At 40.1% G+C, this 23,788-nt stretch overlaps 1 protein-coding gene across 1 annotated transcript; it reads left to right on the top strand.

The window, feature by feature from the left end:
- The first annotated feature begins 5,511 nt into the window (after positions 1 to 5,511).
- On the top strand, positions 5,512 to 23,515 carry LOC139943344 (uncharacterized). Its single transcript, XM_071940177.1, has 5 exons — positions 5,512 to 5,839; positions 14,137 to 14,859; positions 20,319 to 20,606; positions 21,166 to 21,210; positions 22,967 to 23,515. The coding sequence occupies exons 1-5, from the start codon at positions 5,512 to 5,514 to the stop codon at positions 23,092 to 23,094; spliced, it is 1,512 nt and encodes a 503-aa protein (XP_071796278.1). The 3' UTR covers positions 23,095 to 23,515.
- The last annotated feature ends 273 nt before the right edge of the window (positions 23,516 to 23,788 follow it).

Genomic DNA, 23,788 nt, shown 5'->3' with positions numbered 1-23,788 from the left:
TATAATTAAATACTTTATTGGAAAATACGAAGGGTGCCGATTTTACAGAAGCAATTTAGCGTTGCAACCAAAGACCGACGATATATAAACAAGGTAGTTTTTTTTTATAGTTTTTTTAATATAAATTACACATACAATGATTTAAACTTTTGACGACAACACCGGTGATCTACACTACTTTTCATAAATAAGAGCCCCAAAGTGTGGGTACAGCCGAGTTAGCCATCGAGAAAAAGGATTAAATGCTTAGTTTGTTTTGCATTGACACCCCCTCCCCTGTTTGTTGGTTGGTAGGCCTAAGCAGTTTGCAATACAACATATAATTTTCTATGCGTACGTTTCTGTCCGGACTAATAAACTTACGGTGCATATCCAGGATATAGGTCTCTGGAAACGATCATATTTCCATCGTTCTGTACAAAGATTAAACGTTAAATAGAGTTATGGTGTCATAATAGAATCTAATAATTACTATCCTAATCTGTAATTGCGAGTGGCCTTCACTTCGTGTACAAACAAAAAGACCGGTGCATGGTTTACGTGAAAACCTCAATGACCTTGATCACTGAGCCTTATCTGGTAGTTAATAGATGACGTCACAACTGATTGGTCTACCAGCCAAACGTGTCAGTTTTTGTTCCCCATACAGTGGAGCTATCTTTGTTTTCTATAACTCAAAGCCCACATCATGTACCACAATCACTCGGACACGGTATTATGTTTGTTTTTACCTTTGCAAAAAGGGCCTGCAGATAAAACGAGTATACACGGAAAAACAAGATAAACGTTAACAATAACTTTATTCGGTATATTTTATATATTAGTTTATTTAATTATAGATACTTAATTAATTAATTATGTATTTACTCATCTTATTATTATAATAATTTCTTTTATTTTTATGTGTGGCGAGTTCACTTATTAAAACCCTCATAGTGTTTACAGTTAGATTAGAAATGCTTTAGATTAAAATGCTTTAACAAATTTCCGTTGATAATACTGTTCTGTATTATTACCAAATCAAACAATACAATCTTGGTGTGTAGGATTGAAAAACCTTTCTTCATTTAAACATAAGTTTAGCATTCTTTATCGAAAAATTCAGTATTTTCGTTGCACGTCTCCCGCTCTCTTCCTCTTCATGTTCATAAGCACTATCGTCTGTTGATAGATCGCTATCGTCTTCTTGAAATTCCTCCTCCTCCTCCTCCTCTTCATCTTCAAAATATCCATCATCAGTTGATTCATCACTATCGTCTTCACAGAATCCCTCCTCCTCCTCATCCACTTCTTCGCTTTCATAACTCTTTTCATGTGCCGATTCACCACTATCGTCTTCAAGGAACTCCTTCTCCTCCTCCTCATCTCCTTCATTTTCATGGCCATCATCATCTATTAGTCCATCACTATCATCATCTTCACGGTAGTCCCCTTCTTCCATCACGTCTTCATTTTCAAAATCATCATCATCTGTTGAGTCATCACTATCGTCTTCATGAAGCACTATCGTCTTCATGAGGAGGTCCTCCTCCTCCTCCTCCTCCTCCTCCTCCTTATGATTTTGAAGGTGTTTCTTCAAATTGTTTGAAGTGGAAAACACCTTATCACAAATAGGACAAGCTTTCGATTGACCCCCGATACTGGGGTTCTTGTGTGTCTGTCGGTGTCGTTTCATATTGTCGCTACGCGAAAAGCTCTTCCCACAAATCGGACACGAGACCTTTACCTGTACGGGTCTAAGCAAAGGGTTTAGACGCTTCGACTCCATTTGTATATCAGTGAGACGATCCAAGACGAATGATATAGACTTCAAAGTGTACACCGACCACCAGAAAACTATAAATAAGTCGAACCTGTATGGGTCTTTCAAACCTAGATTAAAAGGTAACATGGGGCCCAGGTCGTTGTCAAGCTGATAAGCGAACTTGACAACGACCTGGGCCCTATGCTACCATATAATCTGAAGTTGTAAGACCCAGAGAGGTTCGACTTATTTATAGTTTTCTGGTGGTCGGTGTATACTTTGAAGCCTATATCATTCGTCTTGGATCGTCTCACAAATGGAGTCGAAGCGTCTAAACCCTTTGCTTAGACCCGTACAGGTAAAGGTCTCGTGTCCGATTTGTGGGAAGAGCTTTTCGCGTAGCGACAATATGAAACGACACCGACAGACACACAAGAACCCCAGTATCGGGGGCCAATCGAAAGCTTGTCCTATTTGTGATAAGGTGTTTTCCACTTCAAACAATTTGAAGAAACACCTTCAAAATCATAAGGAGGAGGAGGAGGAGAAGGAGGAGGAGGACCTCCTCGAAGGTGATAGTGGCGAATCCACTGAAGGGGAGGATTTTGAAGACGAGGCGGTGGAGGGGGAGGCGCTTCATGAAGACGATAGTGATGACTCAACAGATGATAATGATTTTGAAAATGAAGACGTGATGGAAGAAGGGGACTACCGTGAAGATGATGATAGTGATGGACTAATAGTTGATGATGGCTATGAAAATGAAGGAGATGAGGAGGAGGAGGAGGAGTTCCTTGAAGACGATAGTGGTGAATCGGCACATGAAAAGAGTTATGAAAGCGAAGAAGTGGAGGAGGAGGAGGAGGAGGGATTCTGTGAAGACGATAGTGATGAATCAACTGATGATGAATATTTTGAAAATGAAGAGGAGGAGGAGGAGGAGGAATTTCAAGAAGACGATAGCGATCTATCAACAGACGAAAGTGCTTATGAACATGAAGAGGAAGAGAGCGGGAGACGTGCAACGAAAATACTGAATTTTTCGATAAAGAATGCTAAATTTATGTTTAAATGATGAAAAGTTTTTCAATCCTACACACCAAGATTGTATTGTTTGATTTGGTAATAATACAGAACAGTATTATCAACGGAAATTTGTTAAAGCATTTTAATCTAAAGCATTTCTAATCTAACTGTAAACACTACGAGGGTTTTTATAAGTGAACTCGCCACACATAAAAATAAAAGAAATAATAATAATAATAAGATGAGTAAATACAAAATTAATTAATTAAGTATCTATAATTAAATAAACTAATATATAAAATATACCGAATAAAGTTATTGTTAACGTTTATCTTGTTTTTCCGTGTATACTCGTTTTATCTGCAGGCCCTTTTTGCAAAGGTAAACACAAACATAATACCGTGTCCGAGTGATTGTGGTACATGATGTGGGCTTTGAGTTATAGAAAACAAAGATAGCTCCACTGTATGGGGAACAAGAACTTGCACGTTTGGCTGGTAGACCAATCAGTTGTGACGTCATCTATTAACTACCAGATAAGGCTCAGTGATCAAGGGTCATTGAGGTTTTCACGTAAACCATGCACCGGTCTTTTTGTTTGTACACGAAGTGAAGGCCACTGGCAATTACAGATTAGGATAGTAATTATTAGATTCTATTATGACACCATAACTCTATTTAACGTTTAATCTTTGTAGAGAACGATGGAAATATGATCGTTTGCAGAGACCTATATCCTGGATATGCACCGTAAGTTTATTAGTCCGTACAGAAACGTACGCATAGAAAATTATATGTTGTATTGCAAACTGCTTAGGCCTACCAACCAACAAACAGGGGGGGGGGTGTCAATGCAAAACAAACTAAGCATTTAATCCTTTTTCTCGATGGCTAACTCGGCTGTACCCACACTTTGGGGCTCTTATTTATGAAAAGTAGTGTAGATCACCGGTGTTGTCGTCAAAAGTTTAAATCATTGTATGTGTAATTTATATTAAAAAAAATATAAAAAAAAACAACCTTGTTTGTATATCGTCGGTCTTTGGTTGCAACGCTAAATTGCTTCTGCAAAATTTGCACCCTTCGTATTTTCCAATAAAGTATTTAATTATATTCAATTATGATACTATTAATGTAATGTACACACACAATATTTAAACCACCCATGCGCGTCTCCTGCCTACCTTAGGGTGACGCTGCAAAGGCCACGCGGTACAACTCAACAAAGAAACCACCCACGCGCGACTCCTGCCTACCTTAGGGTGACGCTGCAAAGGTCACACGGTACAGACCGAGTGCTATATAAAATACATATATTTAATAAGTAAATACTCGATCCAACGTTTTGCCATCAAATGAGACATAGATATAAACATGTACAAGTAGAAACGTATCCGGACGTGTTCCATAACGAGGTGGGGCAGACATATTCGATTAAACCCAAAACGACAAAGCTGGACTAAGGACAAAGGACACCCACCATTTTATCTCGTCCGCTACGTCTTGTCGGACGTAGAGGAATCGACCCCTTTGTTTTCACTTCGTGAAAATACAAACGAGCCGTGTACGTCTCGTTTGCGCTTCGGCAAGCTCCATTTTATCTCTTCCGCTGCGTCTTGTCAGACGTAGAGGAATCGACCCCTTTGTTTTCACTTCGTGAAAATACAAACGAGACGTTAGCGTCTCGTTTGTGCTGCGTGGTATTGATTTCGGCGCTCCGTGATTTTAAAAAATCACTTTTTAAAAAATCACTCTTGCACCTCACAACTGCGGGCAAACGATAACGGTTTGCCCTCCGTTACACTGTCGTGAGACAACTAATTGCGGTGTCCTGCCCCGCCCAACATGATGCATTGCATCATGTTCACGCGTCGACCCTTCGGGCCTATCCCAATACTGCCGTGGGCCGGCCGACTCGCCACTCCGTGGCTCGCCATTGTCCCACCACTTCGTTGCAATAACCACAAACACACCCCACAATCCACCGATTGCTCAGCAACCTGGGTAGAGCAACCAAAGTGTTGCTCTACCCAAATGCGGTCGGCGTTTTCATGAATTTTCTGCGGGAGGCGCGTTGCTCTACCCAAATGCGGTCGGCGTTCCTGTGACACTACTACTCCCAACCCCAACCCTAACCCCAACCCCAACCCTAACCCTAACCCTAACCCTAACCCTAACCCTAACCCTAACCCTAACCCTAACCCTTACCCCAACCCTAACCCTAATCCTAACCCTTACCCTCACCCTAACCCTAACCCTAACCCTAACCCTTACACTCACCCTTACCCTAACCCTAACCTTAACCCTAACCCTAACCCTAACCCTAACCCTAACCCTAACCCCAACCCTAACCCTAACCCTAACCCTTAACCTCACCCTAACCCAACCCTAACCCTAACCCTAACCCTTACACTTACCCTTACCCTAACCCTAACCCTAACCCTAACCCTTACCCTAACCCTAACCCTAACTCTTTACGGTGGTCCTTTAGGTAAGCAGTTAAATAATTTCATGCCTGAGTGATGTCATTGCTCATCATCTTCATTTCGAAAACGTCACAGCAGCCAGCCTACAGTAAAAGCAAGCAGATAAACTCCGACGCTCGGTGGCTGAAGTTCATTTACACATTCAAGAAGAGAACTGAATTGCAATCGAAATATTTGTGTTCATATCCCGAGTGAAAAATAAATAAAAAATAAAAATAAACCAACTTAATTGTTGATCCCAAAATATCACATACAATGAGTAGTTGGTTTTTTTTAACCGTGGCTTTAGTATCAGCACTTTTTGGTTTGAGCCAATCCTTATGCTCACCATGCCCGTTCCAATGGATGGAGAATGGGAACTATTGCTACCGATATTTCCCTCAGAACCTCTCCTACGATGAAGCTGAGATGTTCTGTAAGCAGTTCAGCCACACTGGACATGTTGCCGAACTGGCCACAGTATCGACCCTTGGGGAACTCACATTCATCGTGGAGTACATGGACAAGATCATCACCAGTCTGCCCTCGACCGATATACCGAGACGGGTCTGGTTGAAGAATACCACCACCGAGGAAGTTATTGGTAAGTGGAAATTGTTTGCCCATAACCGAAATTGTATCTGAAAATTAGGTTTGCTATCAAAACAGTTGCTGGCATTGTAAGCACTTCATGTAATCCACCGTCTTCATAAAAATGTCAACCCTGTAAAATTTAAGGTCGATCGGCAATCTGGGTCAAAATAGCGAAAAACAGACTACATTATTGGATAGTGGAAATTGTTTACCAATAATCGAAATTGTGTCTTAAAGGCCTTGGATATTAGTGGTAATTGCTCAACATAGTTGTTAGCGTGTACAAATTTACTTATTTAAGGTACACATTGGCCGAATTGGGCTATTTTGACAAATTAGGTACGTTTTCAAGCCCGAGTCAAGCTACGCTTATATGTTCCAAAATATGCTTATGTTCCAAAAGATAAGGTTACGTTCTAAGCTACACAGCTACTCAGCTACGCTTACATTCCAGGTTTTGCTTACGTTCCTTCAAGTTACGCTATAATAACAAAAGGTACGCTTTCAATCCTAAGTCAGGTTACACTTACGTTCCATACGCAGCTACATTTACGTTCCAAAATACCCAGCTACGCTAACGTTCCAAGATATGCTTCCGTTTAAAAAAAATATGGTTACATTCTAAAAAATATGGTTACATTTAATCCAAAATACAATTAGGTTCCAGTTAAGCTATAATCAAAAGGTACGCTTTCAATCCAGAGCTGGGCTTGCAGTTCATACGCAGCTACGTTATGGTTATGTTCCAAAAGAAATGGTTACGTTTCAAGCTACTCAGCTACGCTTTTACAATCCAAGATATGTTTAGGTTCCAGTAACGCTATAATCAAACGCTTACGTTTCAAAATACATTCTCACAAGGACGCTTTTGAATCCCTCAAGATGCACCCCAACGACCCTGCAAGTTAAGTTTTTAAACGGACGTTTAATGACTTGTTTTAAGCGATAAGCAAACTATTGTGTCATCACCTTTTTCCTTTTTGCTGAAGCAAACATCTAAAATGTTGCGCGTGCAGTTTCTTTACGAGCTTAAAGCCATTATACACTTCAGGTACCGAAAAAAAAAAGTTCACAGATTTACACATAAATTACAGGGTTTACAGAAGGTAATGGTGAAAGACTTCTCTTGAAATATTGTTCCATGAAATGCTTAAATTTTTTGAGAAAACATTAAAACAATATCAATTCTCGATACCGAGAACTACGGATTTAATTTAAACACAATCACGGCGAAACGTGCGGAAACAATGGTGGGTTTTCCCGTTATTTTCTCTCGACTCCGATGACTGATTGAGCCTAACGTTTCACAGGTTTGTTATTTACATATCAGTTGTGATTCACGAAGTGTGGGCCTTGGAAATAATGTTTACCGAAAGTGTCCAATGGCTTTAATACTAAGCCAAGTATGACTGTCGGCCGTTACAAAATGGATTATGTGTTTTGCTCAAATGAGTCTATAACTTAAAAAAAGTGTGAAAAATGTTGTGTAGCTATTGATATATGGTACCTCTTCCGGTTGACCCGGAAGTTAAGGTTAAGAATGGGTCACGGTAACTTTAGGCTGATCTCCAATGCCAAGGTGTCTATAACTGAAAAAAGTGTCAAAATCGGTTGTGTAGTTCCTGAGATATTGTAGTCCCACTTTCGGTTGACCCGGAAGTAGAGGTAATGGTGGCATGGTTAGTTTGTAACTATAAGCGCTCGTCTCTCATCGGTTCGATTCCCGGCCGGGGTCATGAGTTCAGTTGTGCGTTGATTCTCTGCTGTGCCACGAGGGTTTTCCAGACCATCCGGTTTTCCTCCCTCGGAAAAAAAAATCAACTTAAATCAACGAAATAAAATAAAAAATTGGTTGTACACTTCTTTATAAATGGTCCCTATTCCGGTTGACTTGGAAGTATAGGTCAACATGGGGTCACGGTATTTCAAAATTAATCTCCAATACCCAAGTAGCCTATAACTTAAACACAAATGAAAATTGGTTCTGTGGTTCTTGAGTACAGGTCAACATGGGGTAACGATTTTTCATAGGAGTCTATAACTGAAAACAAGTTTAAAAATCGGTTTTATGGTTCTTGAAATATTTTCAAACTTCCGGTTGACCCGGAAGTACAGGTCAACATGGGGTAACGATTTTTCATAGGAGTCTATAACTGAAAACAAGTTTGAAAATCGGTCGTATGGTTTTTGAGATATCGTTGATTCTCTGCTGTGCCACGAGGGTTTTCCAGACCATCCGGTTTTCCTCCCTCGGGGAAAAAAATCTAATACTTTCGATCTCTGGCTGACTGTGCTCCGTGGTCATAACTGGTTGATGTGCCTGGCAGCCAAGGGCGCCCTTGAATGCCAGCTTCTCAAAGAAGTGTAGCCGCGTCCTTCGCATTTCAGCTCTTAGCTGCGAGTATTGGATTATTCCCCCCCCCCCAATTATTTTTTTTAAATGGCGTCACAGTTTTCAAACTTAACATCTAATGCAAAGGAATCAATAACTGAACAAAGTTTTACAATCGATTGAATAGCTCTTGAGATATGGTCCCACTTCAGTTAACCCGGAAGTAGAGGTCAACGGGGTCACGGTTTTTCAAAGTTAATACTTTAATGCCTAAGGAGATTATAACTTGTAACAAGTTTGAAAAACAGTTGTGTAATTCTTGAGACATGATCCCACTACCGGTTAAATAAGGGAACCTTACCCATGTGTTTTTTCATTGCCTGATAATCAACCAAACGGTCGTTGCACTGAAAGACCATGTGGTGACTTTTATTGAACTCCAATCCAGCGAACTTTTCAAGACCACTTCTTAATTTCGATCGCCATTGTTTTGTTTCCCACTCAGTAGTTCAAATCCAGCCAACCAATAATTGGTAGATAATTGTGAATGTCCTGTAGTTATTATTAACTCAGTTTCAGACGTATGTATGTACTTTAATTAGACTCTCTTGGTTTGCTCCTTCGTTAACGGGGGAATGAACAAGCACCAAATGAGATCCGCTATCTTTGGTTGACATGATGCAACCATTCTTTCTCCATAAGATGATCAGAGCAAACAAATTGAAACGTCGAGTTGAAAACAACGGTTCTTTTCAGATCCACCCCAACTCATTAGAGATAGTCATTACATGGTGCTAATACCGCAAACCTTTCTATTTAGTTATTTGTGCATTATAACTGAGTAAATTATTTAATTAATTTAAGCTAATAACATTTCGCCAGTATTGCAAGACCTAAGCTTTAATAATGTAGGATTTTACTCTTAACAATACTTAGCCAAGTTTGACTTATGGTCGTTTACAAAATGCCCTGGTTAAAGGCAGACGACACTATTGGTAATTACTCAAAACAATTATTATCATAAAACCTTACTTGGTGACGAGTTATGGTGAGAGGTTGATAGTATAAAACAGTGTGAAAACGCCTCCCTCTGAAGTGAGATAGTTTTCGAGAAAGAAGTCATTTTCCACACATTTGATATCGAGACCTTAGATTTAGAATTTGAGGTCTCGAAATCAATATTATCTCGCAACTTCGACGACCAACTGAGCTTGAAATTTTCACAGGTTTGTATTTGTATGCATATGTTGAGATACACTAAGTGAGAAAACTGGTCTTTGACAATTACCTATAGTGTCCAGTGTCTTTAAACTCATGGGCTTTTGACGGTTGGAATAAATGCTAACAACTAGACATAAGGTGTTCGTGAACAAACACAAAGCAGTTTGTGTTATTTTGCTTGGATTATGTGTTTCAATGTCCAATGAGTCTATAACTGAAAACAAGTTTGAAAAATGTTGTGTAGTTCTTGGTATAATTATGGTACCTCTTCCGGTTGACCCGGAAATAAAGGTTAACATTGGGTCACGGTAACTTAAGGCTGATCTCCAATGCCAAAGGTGTCTATAACTGAAAAAAAGTGTCAAAATCGGAAGTGTAGTTCTTGAGTTAAAGTCCCACTTTCGGTTGACCCGGAAGTACAGGTGAACATGGCGTCACAGTTTTCAAACTTAATATCTAATGCCAAGGAGTCTATAACTAAAAAAGGTTTTACAATCGGTTGTGTAACTCTTTAGAATTGGTCCCACTTCGGTTCACCCGGAAGTAGAGGTCAACATTGGGTCACGTTTTTTTCTAAGTTAATACTTAAAGGCAGTGGACACTATTGGCAATATTACTCAAAATAATTATTACCCTAAAATCTTACTTGATAACGAGTAATGGGGAGAGGTTGACAGTACAAAACATTGTGAGAAACGGCTCCCTCTGAAGTGACGTAGTTTTTGAGAAAGAAGTAATTTTGACTTCGAGACCTCAAGTTTAGAATTTGAGGTCTCGAAATCCAGCATCTGAAAGCACACAACTTCGTGTGACAAGGGTGTTTTTTCTTTCATCGTTATTACGCAACTCAGACGACCAACCAAGCTCAAATTTTCACAGGTTTGTTATTTTATGCGTATGTTGAGATACCACGTGAGAAGACTGGTCTTTGACAATTACCAATAGTGTCCAGTGTCTTTAAGGCCTAAGGAGTCCATAACTGTTACAAAGTTTGAAAAACAGTTGTGTAATTCTTGAGACATGGTCCCTACCGGTTGAGTTGGCAATATCAAACCCGTGTGTTTTTTATTGCCTGATAATCAACTAAACCAAACGGTCGTTGCACTGAAAAACCATGTGGTGACTCTTATTGAACTCCAATCCAGCGAACTTTTCAAGGCCACTTCTTAATTTCGGTCGCCATTGTTTTGTTTCCCACTCAGTAGTTCAAATCCAGCCAACCAATAATTGGTAGATAATTGTGAATGTCCTGTAGTTATTATTAACTCAGTCTCAGACGTATGTATGGACTTTAATTAGACGCTTTTGATTTTCTCCTTCGTAACGGGGGAATGAACAAGCACCAAATGAGATCCGCTATCTTTGGTTGACATGATGCAACCGTTCTTCTCCAGAAGACGATCAGAGCATACTGATCGAAACGTCGAGTTGAAACCAACGGTTCTTTTCAGAACCACCCTAACTCATTAGAGATAGCCATTATACATGGTCTTACCGCAAACCTTTCTATATCATTCTTTGTGCATTATAACTATTTTTTTAATTAATTAAAGCTAATAACATTTCGCCAGTATTGCAAAACCTAAGCTTTCAAGACAATGGACACTATTAGTAATGTCAAAGACCAGTCTTCTCACTTGGTGTATCTCAACATATGCACAAACCTGTGAAAATTTGAGCTCGATTGGTCGTCGGGGTTGCGAGATAACTATGAAAGACAAACTACCCTTGTCACACGAAGTTGTGTGCTTTCAGATGCTTGAGTTTGAGACCTCAAATTCTAAACTTGAGGTCTCGAAATCAAATTCGTGGAAAAGTACTTTATTCTCGAAAACTACTTCATTTCAGAGGGAGCCGTTTCTCACAATGTTTTATACTATCAACCTCTCCCCATTACTTGTTACCAAGTAAAGGTTTTGTGCTAATAATTATTTTGAGTAATTACCAAGAGTGTCCACTGCCTTTAATAGCGGTTACGAGCACCAATGCACACTCTGGTGTTTCTGATCATCAGAGTGTAGGTTCGAATCCCCCAGCCGTGACACTTGTGTCCTTAAGCAAGACACGTAACCTTTACTTCGTCCTTCGGATGGGACGTAAAGTCGTTGGTCTCATGTGTTGTGTAACGCATGCAAAACAACCCAGTGCACTTATCGAAAAGAGAAGGGGTTCGCCCCGGTGTTCCTGGTTGTGGCTGCTGTATGCGTCGTAGCATCTTGTAAGGTATCTTTCTGACAGTTTGTTTTATACGCAACGCCTTGAGTACCTTGCTAGGTAGACACGTGCGCTATATAAGACTTTCATGTTATTATTATTATTATTATTATTATTATTATTATTATTACTATTACTATTACTATTACTATTACTATTACTATTACTATTACTATTACTATTACTATTACTATTACTATTACTATTACTATTACTATTACTATTACTATTACTATTACTATTACTATTACTATTACTATTACTATTACTATTACTGGTACTGGTACTGGTACTGGTACTGGTACTGGTACTGGTACTGGTACTGGTACTGGTACTGGTACTGGTACTGGTACTGGTACTGGTACTGGTACTGGTACTGGTACTGGTACTGGTACTGGTACTGGTACTGGTACTGGTACTGGTACTGGTACTGGTACTGGTACTGGTACTGGTACTGGTACTGGTACTGGTACTGGTACTGGTACTGGTACTGGTACTGGTACTGGTACTGGTACTGGTACTGGTACTGGTACTGGTACTGGTACTGGTACTGGTACTGGTACTGGTACTGGTACTGGTACTGGTACTGGTACTGGTACTGGTACTGGTACTGGTACTGGTACTGGTACTGGTACTGGTACTGGTACTGGTACTGGTACTGGTACTGGTACTGGTACTGGTACTGGTACTGGTACTGGTACTGGTACTGGTACTGGTACTGGTACTGGTACTGGTACTGGTACTGGTACTGGTACTGGTACTGGTACTGGTACTGGTACTGGTACTGGTACTGGTACTGGTACTGGTACTGGTACTGGTACTGGTACTGGTACTGGTACTGGTACTGGTACTGGTACTGGTACTGGTACTGGTACTGGTACTGGTACTGGTACTGGTACTGGTACTGGTACTGGTACTGGTACTGGTACTGGTACTGGTACTGGTACTGGTACTGGTACTGGTACTGGTACTGGTACTGGTACTGGTACTGGTACTGGTACTGGTACTGGTACTGGTACTGGTACTGGTACTGGTACTGGTACTGGTACTGGTACTGGTACTGGTACTGGTACTGGTACTGGTACTGGTACTGGTACTGGTACTGGTACTGGTACTGGTACTGGTACTGGTACTGGTACTGGTACTGGTACTGGTACTGGTACTGGTACTGGTACTGGTACTGGTACTGGTACTGGTACTGGTACTGGTACTGGTACTGGTACTGGTACTGGTACTGGTACTGGTACTGGTACTGGTACTGGTACTGGTACTGGTACTGGTACTGGTACTGGTACTGGTACTGGTACTGGTACTGGTACTGGTACTGGTACTGGTACTGGTACTGGTACTGGTACTGGTACTGGTACTGGTACTGGTACTGGTACTGGTACTGGTACTGGTACTGGTACTGGTACTGGTACTGGTACTGGTACTGGTACTGGTACTGGTACTGGTACTGGTACTGGTACTGGTACTGGTACTGGTACTGGTACTGGTACTGGTACTGGTACTGGTACTGGTACTGGTACTGGTACTGGTACTGGTACTGGTACTGGTACTGGTACTGGTACTGGTACTGGTACTGGTACTGGTACTGGTACTGGTACTGGTACTGGTACTGGTACTGGTACTGGTACTGGTACTGGTACTGGTACTGGTACTGGTACTGGTACTGGTACTGGTACTGGTACTGGTACTGGTACTGGTACTGGTACTGGTACTGGTACTGGTACTGGTACTGGTACTGGTACTGGTACTGGTACTGGTACTGGTACTGGTACTGGTACTGGTACTGGTACTGGTACTGGTACTGGTACTGGTACTGGTACTGGTACTGGTACTGGTACTGGTACTGGTACTGGTACTGGTACTGTTACTGTTACTGTTACTGTTACTGTTACTGTTACTGTTACTGTTACTGTTACTGTTACTGTTACTGTTACTGTTACTGTTACTGTTACTGTTACTGTTACTGTTACTGTTACTGTTACTGTTACTGTTACTGTTACTGTTACTGTTACTGTTACTGTTACTGTTACTGTTACTGTTACTGTTACTGTTACTGTTACTGTTACTGTTACTGTTACTGTTACTGTTACTGTTACTGTTACTGTTACTGTTACTGTTACTGTTACTGTTACTGTTACTGTTACTGTTACTGTTACTGTTACTGTTACTGTTACTGTTACTGTTACTGTTACTGTTACTGTTACTGTTACTGTTACTGTTACTGTTACTGTTACTGTTACTGTTACTGTTACTGCTACTGCTACTGTTACTGTTACTGTTACTGTTATTGTTATTGTTATTGTTATTGTTATTGTTATTGTTATTATACTGGAGATCAATGGTGCATGCTCAGAATTAAGTAAATAATGGAAATTTACCTGGTAAGTCTGCTGCCACCTAGCGTTCCAAAGTCATCCATTAAAGTGAAATTGGAAACAAGATGGTCTTCAGTTGCAATTCAAATGACGTTTAAAATTTAAATAAAAATTATATAAAACGCTCATGAGTTATATTTTTATTTTGTTATGCAGATATTATTCCGATTCTTGACCGAACCCTGGGTCCTACGAAGAGCCACGTCTCGTCATGTGACTCCGTTCCAATAAGTGGTGACGGGTTCCAACTCGGCGGAAACACCAGTTTGATTAAAATAGTTCCTGCTCCTGACGTCCTTGATCACGCAAGCACTGTCTATGCTAAAACAGGTTCATTCTTAAACATTGGTGACTTTAAAGACACCTGTATCTCTGACCCGGGTCTCTGTGAATCTATGACGTGGTCTTTATGGCTCAAGATAGATACGTCATCGGGCTTTACTGGCATCCGTTACTACATCACCTCAGGGGGACAATCATCAAAGTCCAGGGGTATTGCTTTCTATATCTCAAGCAACATGTTTAAGTATCTTATCCATACATCGACACGTAGTTACCGTAAGGCATACGACAAATCAAAGATACCCCTAAACAAATGGTTTCACCTGGCTTTAACTATTGACATCGGCAATGTGACGGTTGATGGCGCTCTTCAGTTATTCGTTGACGGTGTACTAATCGCGAGTACTTCATCTTCCAGTTCTGATATAAGCGTTTCTGATAGTTTAACGAAGCTCTACTTAGGCACATCCAACGCAGCCATACGAGCTATCGATTATACTAAATATGGTGGCTCTGCTTCTTACAGTCATCTGACGGTTTTTGACAGTCTTCTCACCCAACAGCAGATACATAACCTTTACTCTTGTGGAACACGCGGTGAGTAAATAAATAGCTAGCATGTGTGTATTGGCCCTTTTAAGATGTTTATAGGTGTTTTTCTTGTGTTTGCTTTCATTTTATTAGGTACATTTTTTGTGGCTGTTTTATATAATTATTAGTTAACCTTCGTTTACAGTCATCTGACGGTTTTTGACGGTCTTCTCACCTAACAACAGATACATAACGTTTACTCTTGTGGGTCGTGCAGTGAGTAAAAACAACTAGCAAATAACCTTCAACTAACAAGCAGAACCTTCTTGAATCTTCATGAATCTTCTTGAACCTTCTTGAACCTTATTAAACCTTTTTGAATTTTCTTGAACCTTCTTGAAATTTCAGAACCTTCTTGAAACTTCTTGAACTTTATTGAACCTTCATGGACCTAGATTGAACCTTCCTGAATCTTTGTGAACCTTCTTGATCCTTCTTGAACCTTATTGAACCTTCTTGAACGTTCTTGGACCTTCTTGAACCTTCTTGGACCTTCTTGAACCTTCTTGAACCTTATTGAACCTTCTTGAACCTTCTTGGACCTTCTTGAACCTTCTTGGACCTTCTTGAATCTTCTTGAACCTTGAAAGAAAAAAGGGACTATCATGATATCGGACATGGGACAGGAAAATATTATACTGAATGGGGGAGGGGGAATCAATCCAATGCAGCGGTAAAGAACCCCAAAGGGGACCCGCGCGAAACTGGAAATTATATGAGTCATGGGCAAACAGTGGTTAGCAAAGAACAATGCCAATGAATGGGATCGCGGGGACGGGAGGCAAGGAGGCATGGGTTAACCATGGGCCGGGGCAGGGAAGGAGCACACGGTTGGACAATATACAATACAATACAATACAATGGGTTTTTATATCGCCATTTCATTTAGACCACAGCGCTTTAAACGAACAATAGCAATGCAGATAATACAACAAATGAATAATAAAGCAATAAACAGACACTAAGGAAAAAGATGTTTTTTAAGTGCTTTCTTGAAAATAGGCAGTGAAATTGAGGTGCGTATTGTGATGGGAAGATGGTTCCACAGTCCTGGAGCGGCTAAGGAAAATGATTTAGATGCAGCGGATTGAAGAGATTTGCTGCTCGGTTTATTTTCAGCAAGACGGGTTTTGTCTGATGCTGAGCGAAGCCCAGCCCTAGTTTGAATGTGAAAAGAAAAACAAGATGAAAGATATGCTGGTGCAAGTCCATTTAAGCATTTATACACATGCACCAATATTTTGAATTGAATGCGCTCTTTCACCGGGAGCCAATGTAGCTTTTTGAGAAAAGGAGTTGCATGGTCATGTTTAGACGCACAAAATATTAGTTTGGCAGCCCAATTCTGAAGATGTTGAAGTCTATTAATTTGAGTTGTGTTCGCTCCAAGTAAAAGTGCGTTGCCATAGTCCAATCGTGAAAGAACAAGAGACCTTGTAACACTGCTACATGTGTCAACGTCCAGAAACCTTCTTATACGTGTAATGTTACGCAGATGGTATGACACAGACCTAGACAATGATGTTATTTGTGAATACATAGACATAAGATTGTCAAAGACAATGCCAAGGTTCCGAACAGTTTTAGTGGGTGTGATAATTTCATCTCCAATATGCAGTTGAACACTGGGCATGAGGCGATTGAAATGAGGTGAGGTTGCAACAAAGAACTCGGTTTTATTGTTGTTTAGTTTCAACATATTTTCAGTCATCCAGGATTTTAATTCTACAATGCACTTTGTGAGCGCCTGTAAGGCAGACTGAATAGATGATGAATCCGAAGGTGTGAAACTGGTATAAATCTGAATATCATCAGCATAGATGTGATAGAGTAGATTGTTCCCCTTGATGATTCTACCAATGGGAATGGTGTAAATGGTAAAGGATTTCGGTCCAACAATTGATCCTTGCGGCAATCCATAAAGCATATCGTGTGAGGCTGAATAAGTATTGTCTATCAAAACCTGTGTTGTTCTACCACTGAAGTAAGACTTAAACCACTCAAGAGCTGTCCCTGTAATGCCAATCTCACATTCTAATCTGTTGAAAAGGACATTGTGATTAACAGTGTCGAATGCGGCACTTAGGTCTAAAAGCACCAGGAACACGCCCTTCTGATTGTGGATCATGCCCATGATATCACTTTTGACTTTCAGTAGTGCGGTTTCAGTACTATGAGACACACAATAAGCTGACTGAAATTCCTCACCCAAACCGTTTTTAACAATGTGATCATTGATGTTGTTGACCACATGTTTCTCTATCAGCTTAGATAAGAACTTGATGTTAGCGACAGGACGATAGTTCTTGAGTTCGTCTGGATTCAGTGACCGCTTCTTAATGAGAGGGTTGAGTACAGTATGCTTTAGAATACTTGGGAAAATGCCTGTAGTGAGAGACTTATTTATGATGCGTGTTAAAACCGGTAGAAATATGGAAACATTATTTTTAAGAAACCAAGTGGGTACAGGATCCAATATACAACTTTTTGTGGCAGCTTTGTTAACAAGCTTAATAACATCTTCTTCAGACACTTGACTGAATTCAGGTAGTTTACATGCTACACAAACATTGTAGGAATCACCACACGTTACACTTGATTGAACATGTTTCATACTAGAATAAATGTTAGCAACCTTCTCTTGGAAATACACTGCAAAGTCATTACTTAAATCTTGTGCACACTCATATGCGGGTAACACTTTACTTGTATTATTCAAGAGCCCATTAACAATTTTAAACACAGTCTTTGTATCAGAAGCAGATTGCAGCTTTTCCGAAATATGCTGCTTTTTAGCTTCCTCTATCCTGCAATTGACTGTTCTGTTTTGTTCAATATAAAGCTGGTGATGAACTTCTAGAGGAGTCTTGCGCCACTTCTTTTCACACTTTCGTCGAATTCTGCGAGCTTCGTGTATGTTTGAGTTATACCAGGGTTGTCTAATTCTTATATAGAAGAGTTTGCGGTAACACCATGTAATGACAATCTCTAAATGAGTTGGGGTGGTTCTGAAAAGAACCGTTGGGTTAACTCGACGTTTCGATCAGTATGCTCTGATCGTCTTCTGGAGAATTCTTGTTTTACGAGTTTTCATAGAGACAGGGGCAAAATGGTCCAAGGAATTGATTGTGCACTCTTCAAATGCCTCCGTCAGACAATCGATATTATCAACTCCAGCTAAAATGTTGTTAAACTTCAATTTCAACTCTTTCTGAAAATTGGCTGTATCAATTGTGCGAAAGTTCCGATTAGTAGTAACTTGTTTTGGGTTTTCTGCTTTGTCCAGCATGAGCTGAAAATCAACAACATGGTGATCTGAAAGCCTAACACCAACTGTACAGGCCATGATGAGATTGTCTTCAGGTCGAGACAGGACCAAGTCCAGTGTATGGCCACATATATGGGTTGCCCCATGAACAAATTGTTGAAAACCAGCACTCTCAGCAGTTTCCAGAAAACGGGTGACGTCTGTTTTCTCCGGGCAATCGACATGAATGTTGAAGTCTCCCAACAGGACGACTTTGCCGGCTAGCGAGTTCACGCATATTAGAAAGTTCGCAAAGTCATCAAGAAACTGTGAAGTCTTCAAACCATTACTTCTGGATGGGGGAGGTCTGTAGAGCAGGATATAGTAGATCTTGCGTCCTGTGTTTGAAATGATTGTGTACTCAAAAGTAGCAGATTTGAAATTGATTGGTATAATCTGAAACTTTAGGGGGCATCTGTACAAGACACCAATTCCACCATAGTTATCGGAATCTCTCGGAACATTGATGAACATATAGCCTGGAGGGCAGAGTTCCCCAATAATAACATTATCAGAGTCATTCAGCCAGGTCTCTGTTAGAAATAATGCGTCAATCCCCTTGTCTAGCACATACTCAGAACAGCTGATTGTCTTATTTCTTACTGAATGCGCATTCCACAAACTAAATTTAAGGAAATGTGAAATGTCAACAGATCTATTACGATGCTTACGGATCCCTGCACGCACTCCTCTATGAGTTGAAGGTTTGGATTGTATTCCGAGAGACGTTATGTTCAACCATGTACTTAAGGGCACAGTCAGTGTTCCAGTGTTCATATTCATCAACTGAGTCCTGCTGTATGCAATTTTTTGATGAGACGATATAGGATTGCGATTATGATTGTCATTGTTATCATGATCAGGTCCCGGATTAGGATTAACGTCACCAGCAAATAATAATTGAAGTTGGAACGAGGCGGAGGAGTTAGGATAGTATAATATACGAGTGCCAAGATACTTCTGATGTACAAGCCTGCCGTTGCTAGGGAAAACTTCAATACTATACTTGAATTGGTGAACCACTCCATGGTCGCATGCAGTAGTACATAGCCCAAGACAGACCCAAGCAAGTAGGGTGTAGTACTTCCCTGATCCCATTGTTCATCTATTGTCCATTCAATTGTTGTATAGGTTGGACGGTCTATTGATCACATTGTGTCCATGGGTGAGTAAAATGCCCATTGACATGTACATGTAGTTTGCTATATGTTACTCACAGGTTGAATGTCAAAAACCAAAGATCCATCCAATACTCCATCAGCCAGGACAGCAGAAATCAAAGAGTCTTACAGATATTGTCACTGATGTAAAAGCATTATGTTTTACACAGTTTGAAGTGCAAAACCCACCAAGAAAAGGTAGAAAAGATTACTTAAACAGGAGCAATGCTATTGCCGTGGCAGCCTGTGTGGCGCACCTCTCATCTCTTGGACAGGGAATTGGAGGGAAATGAACGGGGCTGGTGAGGGGGGGGGAAGGGACTTGAAGATAATAAAAGGACAGGTTGATAATAAACTGAACGGGAACAAAATCAACGAAACGGGATGTAAACGGGACTGGAAAAGAACCACTATCGGGACCCGGTGGAAACTGGAAAATATGGATGGGATCGACAACTGATGCCGAAACGGAAAAAAAGACGAACAAGTATATACGATTGCACAAAGCACTAAGATTCGTCTTAACTTGGGATTGGTGGTTTGCCACAGTGATTTGTATTGTGACCCTGCCCAGTCACTTTAACCCTCCCCCGTACACAACGCTACACTTGCAGCATTTAAACGTAGAGCTTTCTAGCGGGGTTGCCGCGCGAAGCGCGGTATGCAGCTAGTGTTCAACAAAGGTGTGGGGAGAGCAAACCACGCTCATGGAGATCATCCAACGTTTGGTCCACGATTGGTCCACGATTGGTCATGACACTCTTGGCCACTTTTCCATCGAAGTAGAAGTGGGGTCTATGTCTGAACGGGGTCGTAGTGCTGTGTGAACGGGATATTAGGGAGTTAACTCCGGGGTAAAACGTTTTTGGGGTTTTTCGTGAGACGACCGTGTTACTGAATTTGGATAGTGAGAACGTTTGCTGATGGGAAGGCGTTGGGATTTTCAAACAATTTGAAGTTAAATTTTGTTTTCTCACAAGTTGATGATTTGTTTACAGATTGGGAGTTACAAGTGCGTCATCTAATTATGAAAAGCAACCTGGAGTACGAGTGCACGGTTAGCGACCCATCTGGGCCCATAATTACGTGGAGTCTGTATCACAAACAAACCGATAGTTGGGAGAATTTAGACACTTCGGGAGATGGCTACACGATCCAATCAGCGAATGTATCTACGTGTGTAGTTCGCTCCACATTGGTGATGAGTTCAAGTCAAGTCAATCCGACGGCCGTTGCATGTACAGCTCAGGCTGGGTCAAACAGTGCCACTGCCTTGATCTATAATGGTAAGTATCAACTTTGAAAGCAATTACTCGACACGCCCGCACTCCTATGGACAATTTCCGGACATTTGGGTCAAGCCTTTATCCCCCGGCAACGACCCTGGTTTTGAAACGGCCGTGAAAGAACTCGTCGCGACACTTTTATTCCCTTATATATCACTCAGTGAGGCTCGAGGCCAGTAGTCCAGTGTAAAGAATAAGCCCTAAGGCAGTTTTCAATGCAACTTAGTTCAAGATACACATTTATTTCCGTAATTCCATGAAGAAAAAAATGTGTATATATATATTTATAAGTAACAGCAGATTTGTATTAAAAAGAGTATGGAATGTTTTTAAAAAGTAGAAGCTTGTAACAAACAGACATTGAAAACCAAACCCAGACAGTCATGTAAACAAAAGGAAAGGCGAACATAAGACATGACAGCTAGATCTAATTATATCTAATATAATCTTATCTACTCTGGAATACATTGATGTCATATGACCAGATAGACAAGAGCAGAAGCAATACAAAACACATTTTAGCGTTAATTTACCTGGACGTTACGTTTTATCAATACAGGAGATGGGATGTTCAGCTTGAGCGACCAATTACATGGGCCTACTGGTAAGTGCTTGTAATCAACATCGAGCATACTTAAAGGGACAAACGAATACTGAATTGGTAAGAAACAAAAATCGTGAAGAACGCAAATTTACATAAAACTTACACAGTCTAATGATGATGATAGTCGAAAACACCCCTAGAAATATATCTGTCTAAAATGTCATATTGATGAGATATAAATAATCTTGCTTTGCGTTTGGTGTTTATCGCTCATTGAGCGTTAAATCGATGCAATGCAAAATGTTTGTAAATCAGTTTTTCACTATTCTGTCGTGACGCAGATGGCGGATCGATCTCAAACTTGTGGGATTGTCAGTACAAAAAGTGCTTACATTGCCAGCAACTGTTTTGTTAACAGAAACCACTTCTGTAATGTTTATCTAGGGGCAGTGGACACTATAATTATGTTGGTATAAATTACTCAAACAATTTGTTAACATAAAAACTTACTTGGTAACGAGTAATGGGGAGAAGTTGATAGTATAAAATATTGTGAGAAACGGCTACCTCTAAAGTGAAATAGTTTCGAGAAAGAAGTAATTTTCCACGAATGTGATTTCGAGACCTCAGAATTAGAGTTTGAGGTCTCAAAATCAAGCAACTGAAGCACAGAACATTGCGTGATAAGGGTGTTTTTTCTTACATAGTTATTTCACAACTTCGACGACCAATTGAGCTCAAACTTTCACAGCTTTGAAATATGTTGGGATTTCACCAAGTGAGAAGACTAGTCTTTGACATTATAGTGTCTAGTGTCTTTAAAGACACTGGACACCTTTGGTAATTGTCATACTGACCAGTCTTCTCACCCGGTGTATCTTAAACAATGCACAAAATAATAAACCTGTGAAAATTCGAGCTCAATTACTGGTCGTCGAAGTTGTGTGATAAAAATGGAAGAAAAAATACCCTTGTCGCACAAGTTGTGTGCTTTCTGCTTTCAGATGCTTGAATTCGAGACCTCAGCTGGGGGTCTCGAACTCATTTTTCAAATGTTTTTCTCAAAAAGTACTTCAAAGGGAGCCGTTTCTCACATTGTTTTATACCTGCAAAAACCTGAGAAAACATTACAACAATATTAATTATCGATATTGAGAATTAAACACAGTCATGTAATGACACGGCGAAACGTGCGGAAACAAGGGTGGGTTTTCCAGTTATTTTCTCCCGACTCCTATGACCGATTGAGCCTAAATTTTCACAGGTTTGTTATTTTATGTATAAGTTGTGGTACACGAAGAGTGGGCCTTGGACAATACTGTTTACCGAAAGTGTCCAATGGTTTTAGCAACAACTTAAACTGTTTTATTAACAACTTGACAGAGTTACCAAATACGGAAAGTTTTATTGTCTTGAAGACACTGGACACAATTGGTAATTGTCAAACACCAGTATTCTCACTTAATGTATCTCAACATATATGCATAAAATATTAAGCCCGTAAAAATTTGACCTCAATCGGTCGTCGAAGTTGCGAGTTAAAAAATAAACAAACAAATCCAACAAGGTAGTTTCTGGCAGTGTTAGATAGAAATAAAAGACTTCTGGCTAGACTTGTTTGTATTATTTTAGTGAGAAATTACCTCTTTCAAAAATCTATGCCACTTAAAAGGGAGCCGTTTCTTCAAATGTTTTAAAACTATCAACAGCTCTACAATGCTCGATATAAACTTTTTTTAGTAATTAAAAACACGTACCTTCCCTTTAATAGTTCAATATTTATGTCCACTATCTGTTCTTTCGTTTAATCCTGCAGGGATATCTCTTTTGGCAGAGGGTAGTTTAGTCAACTACACCCTTAATGGTTGTCAGCAAGATGGCGCCAGCATGATGGATAACTCGACATCTCCCTTTATCTGTGAGATACCTGATAAAATACATTGAACAATAGACCAGTGACGTAAGCTTTCAAAAGACACTGGACACCTTTGGTAATTGTCAAAGACCAATCTTCGCACTTGGTATATCTTAATATACGCACAAAATTACAAAAAAGTGAACAATTGAACTCGAAGTTGCGATATAATAATGGGAGAAAAAACGCCCGTGTCACACGAAGTTGTTTAGTTTCAGATGCTTGATTTCGGGACATCGCCATCTCATTCTGAGGTCCCGAAATCAAATGCAAATTTCTTTTTTTCTCGAAAACCACATTACTTCGGAGGGAGCCGTTTCTCAAAATGTTGTATACTTTCAACAGCTCTCCATTGCTAGTTACAAACTAAGTTTTTTATGATAACATTGAGTAATTACCAACGAGTGTACAGTGCCTTTAAATTCATCACTCACTGACTGTTCATGTGACATTGAAACTTGGCTGGTAACCTTGTTCTAGTAAATCAGTTGTGTTAGTGCTTTAATTTTTTTGTTTTAGGATTTGGGTACTATTTGTAACACAAAACACGATGTCCACAGTTCTTTTAGAAATATGTAAAACAAGTCACGAAAATAATTGTTGTCGCAGTAGACTAACATTATTTTAGCAAGTGAAACGTATTTTCGTGACTTTGTTTTGCCAGACTTGTCACGAGAACTCGCACTCGGGAATCCATCACACCCATTCTTAAGGATCTACATT

This window comes from Asterias amurensis, chromosome 10 (genome assembly GCF_032118995.1).
Source record: "Asterias amurensis chromosome 10, ASM3211899v1".
Taxonomy (NCBI): Eukaryota; Metazoa; Echinodermata; class Asteroidea; order Forcipulatida; family Asteriidae; genus Asterias; species Asterias amurensis.
Note: the sequence above shows the minus strand (reverse complement) of the source record. Positions and strands in the feature narration are given on the sequence as shown.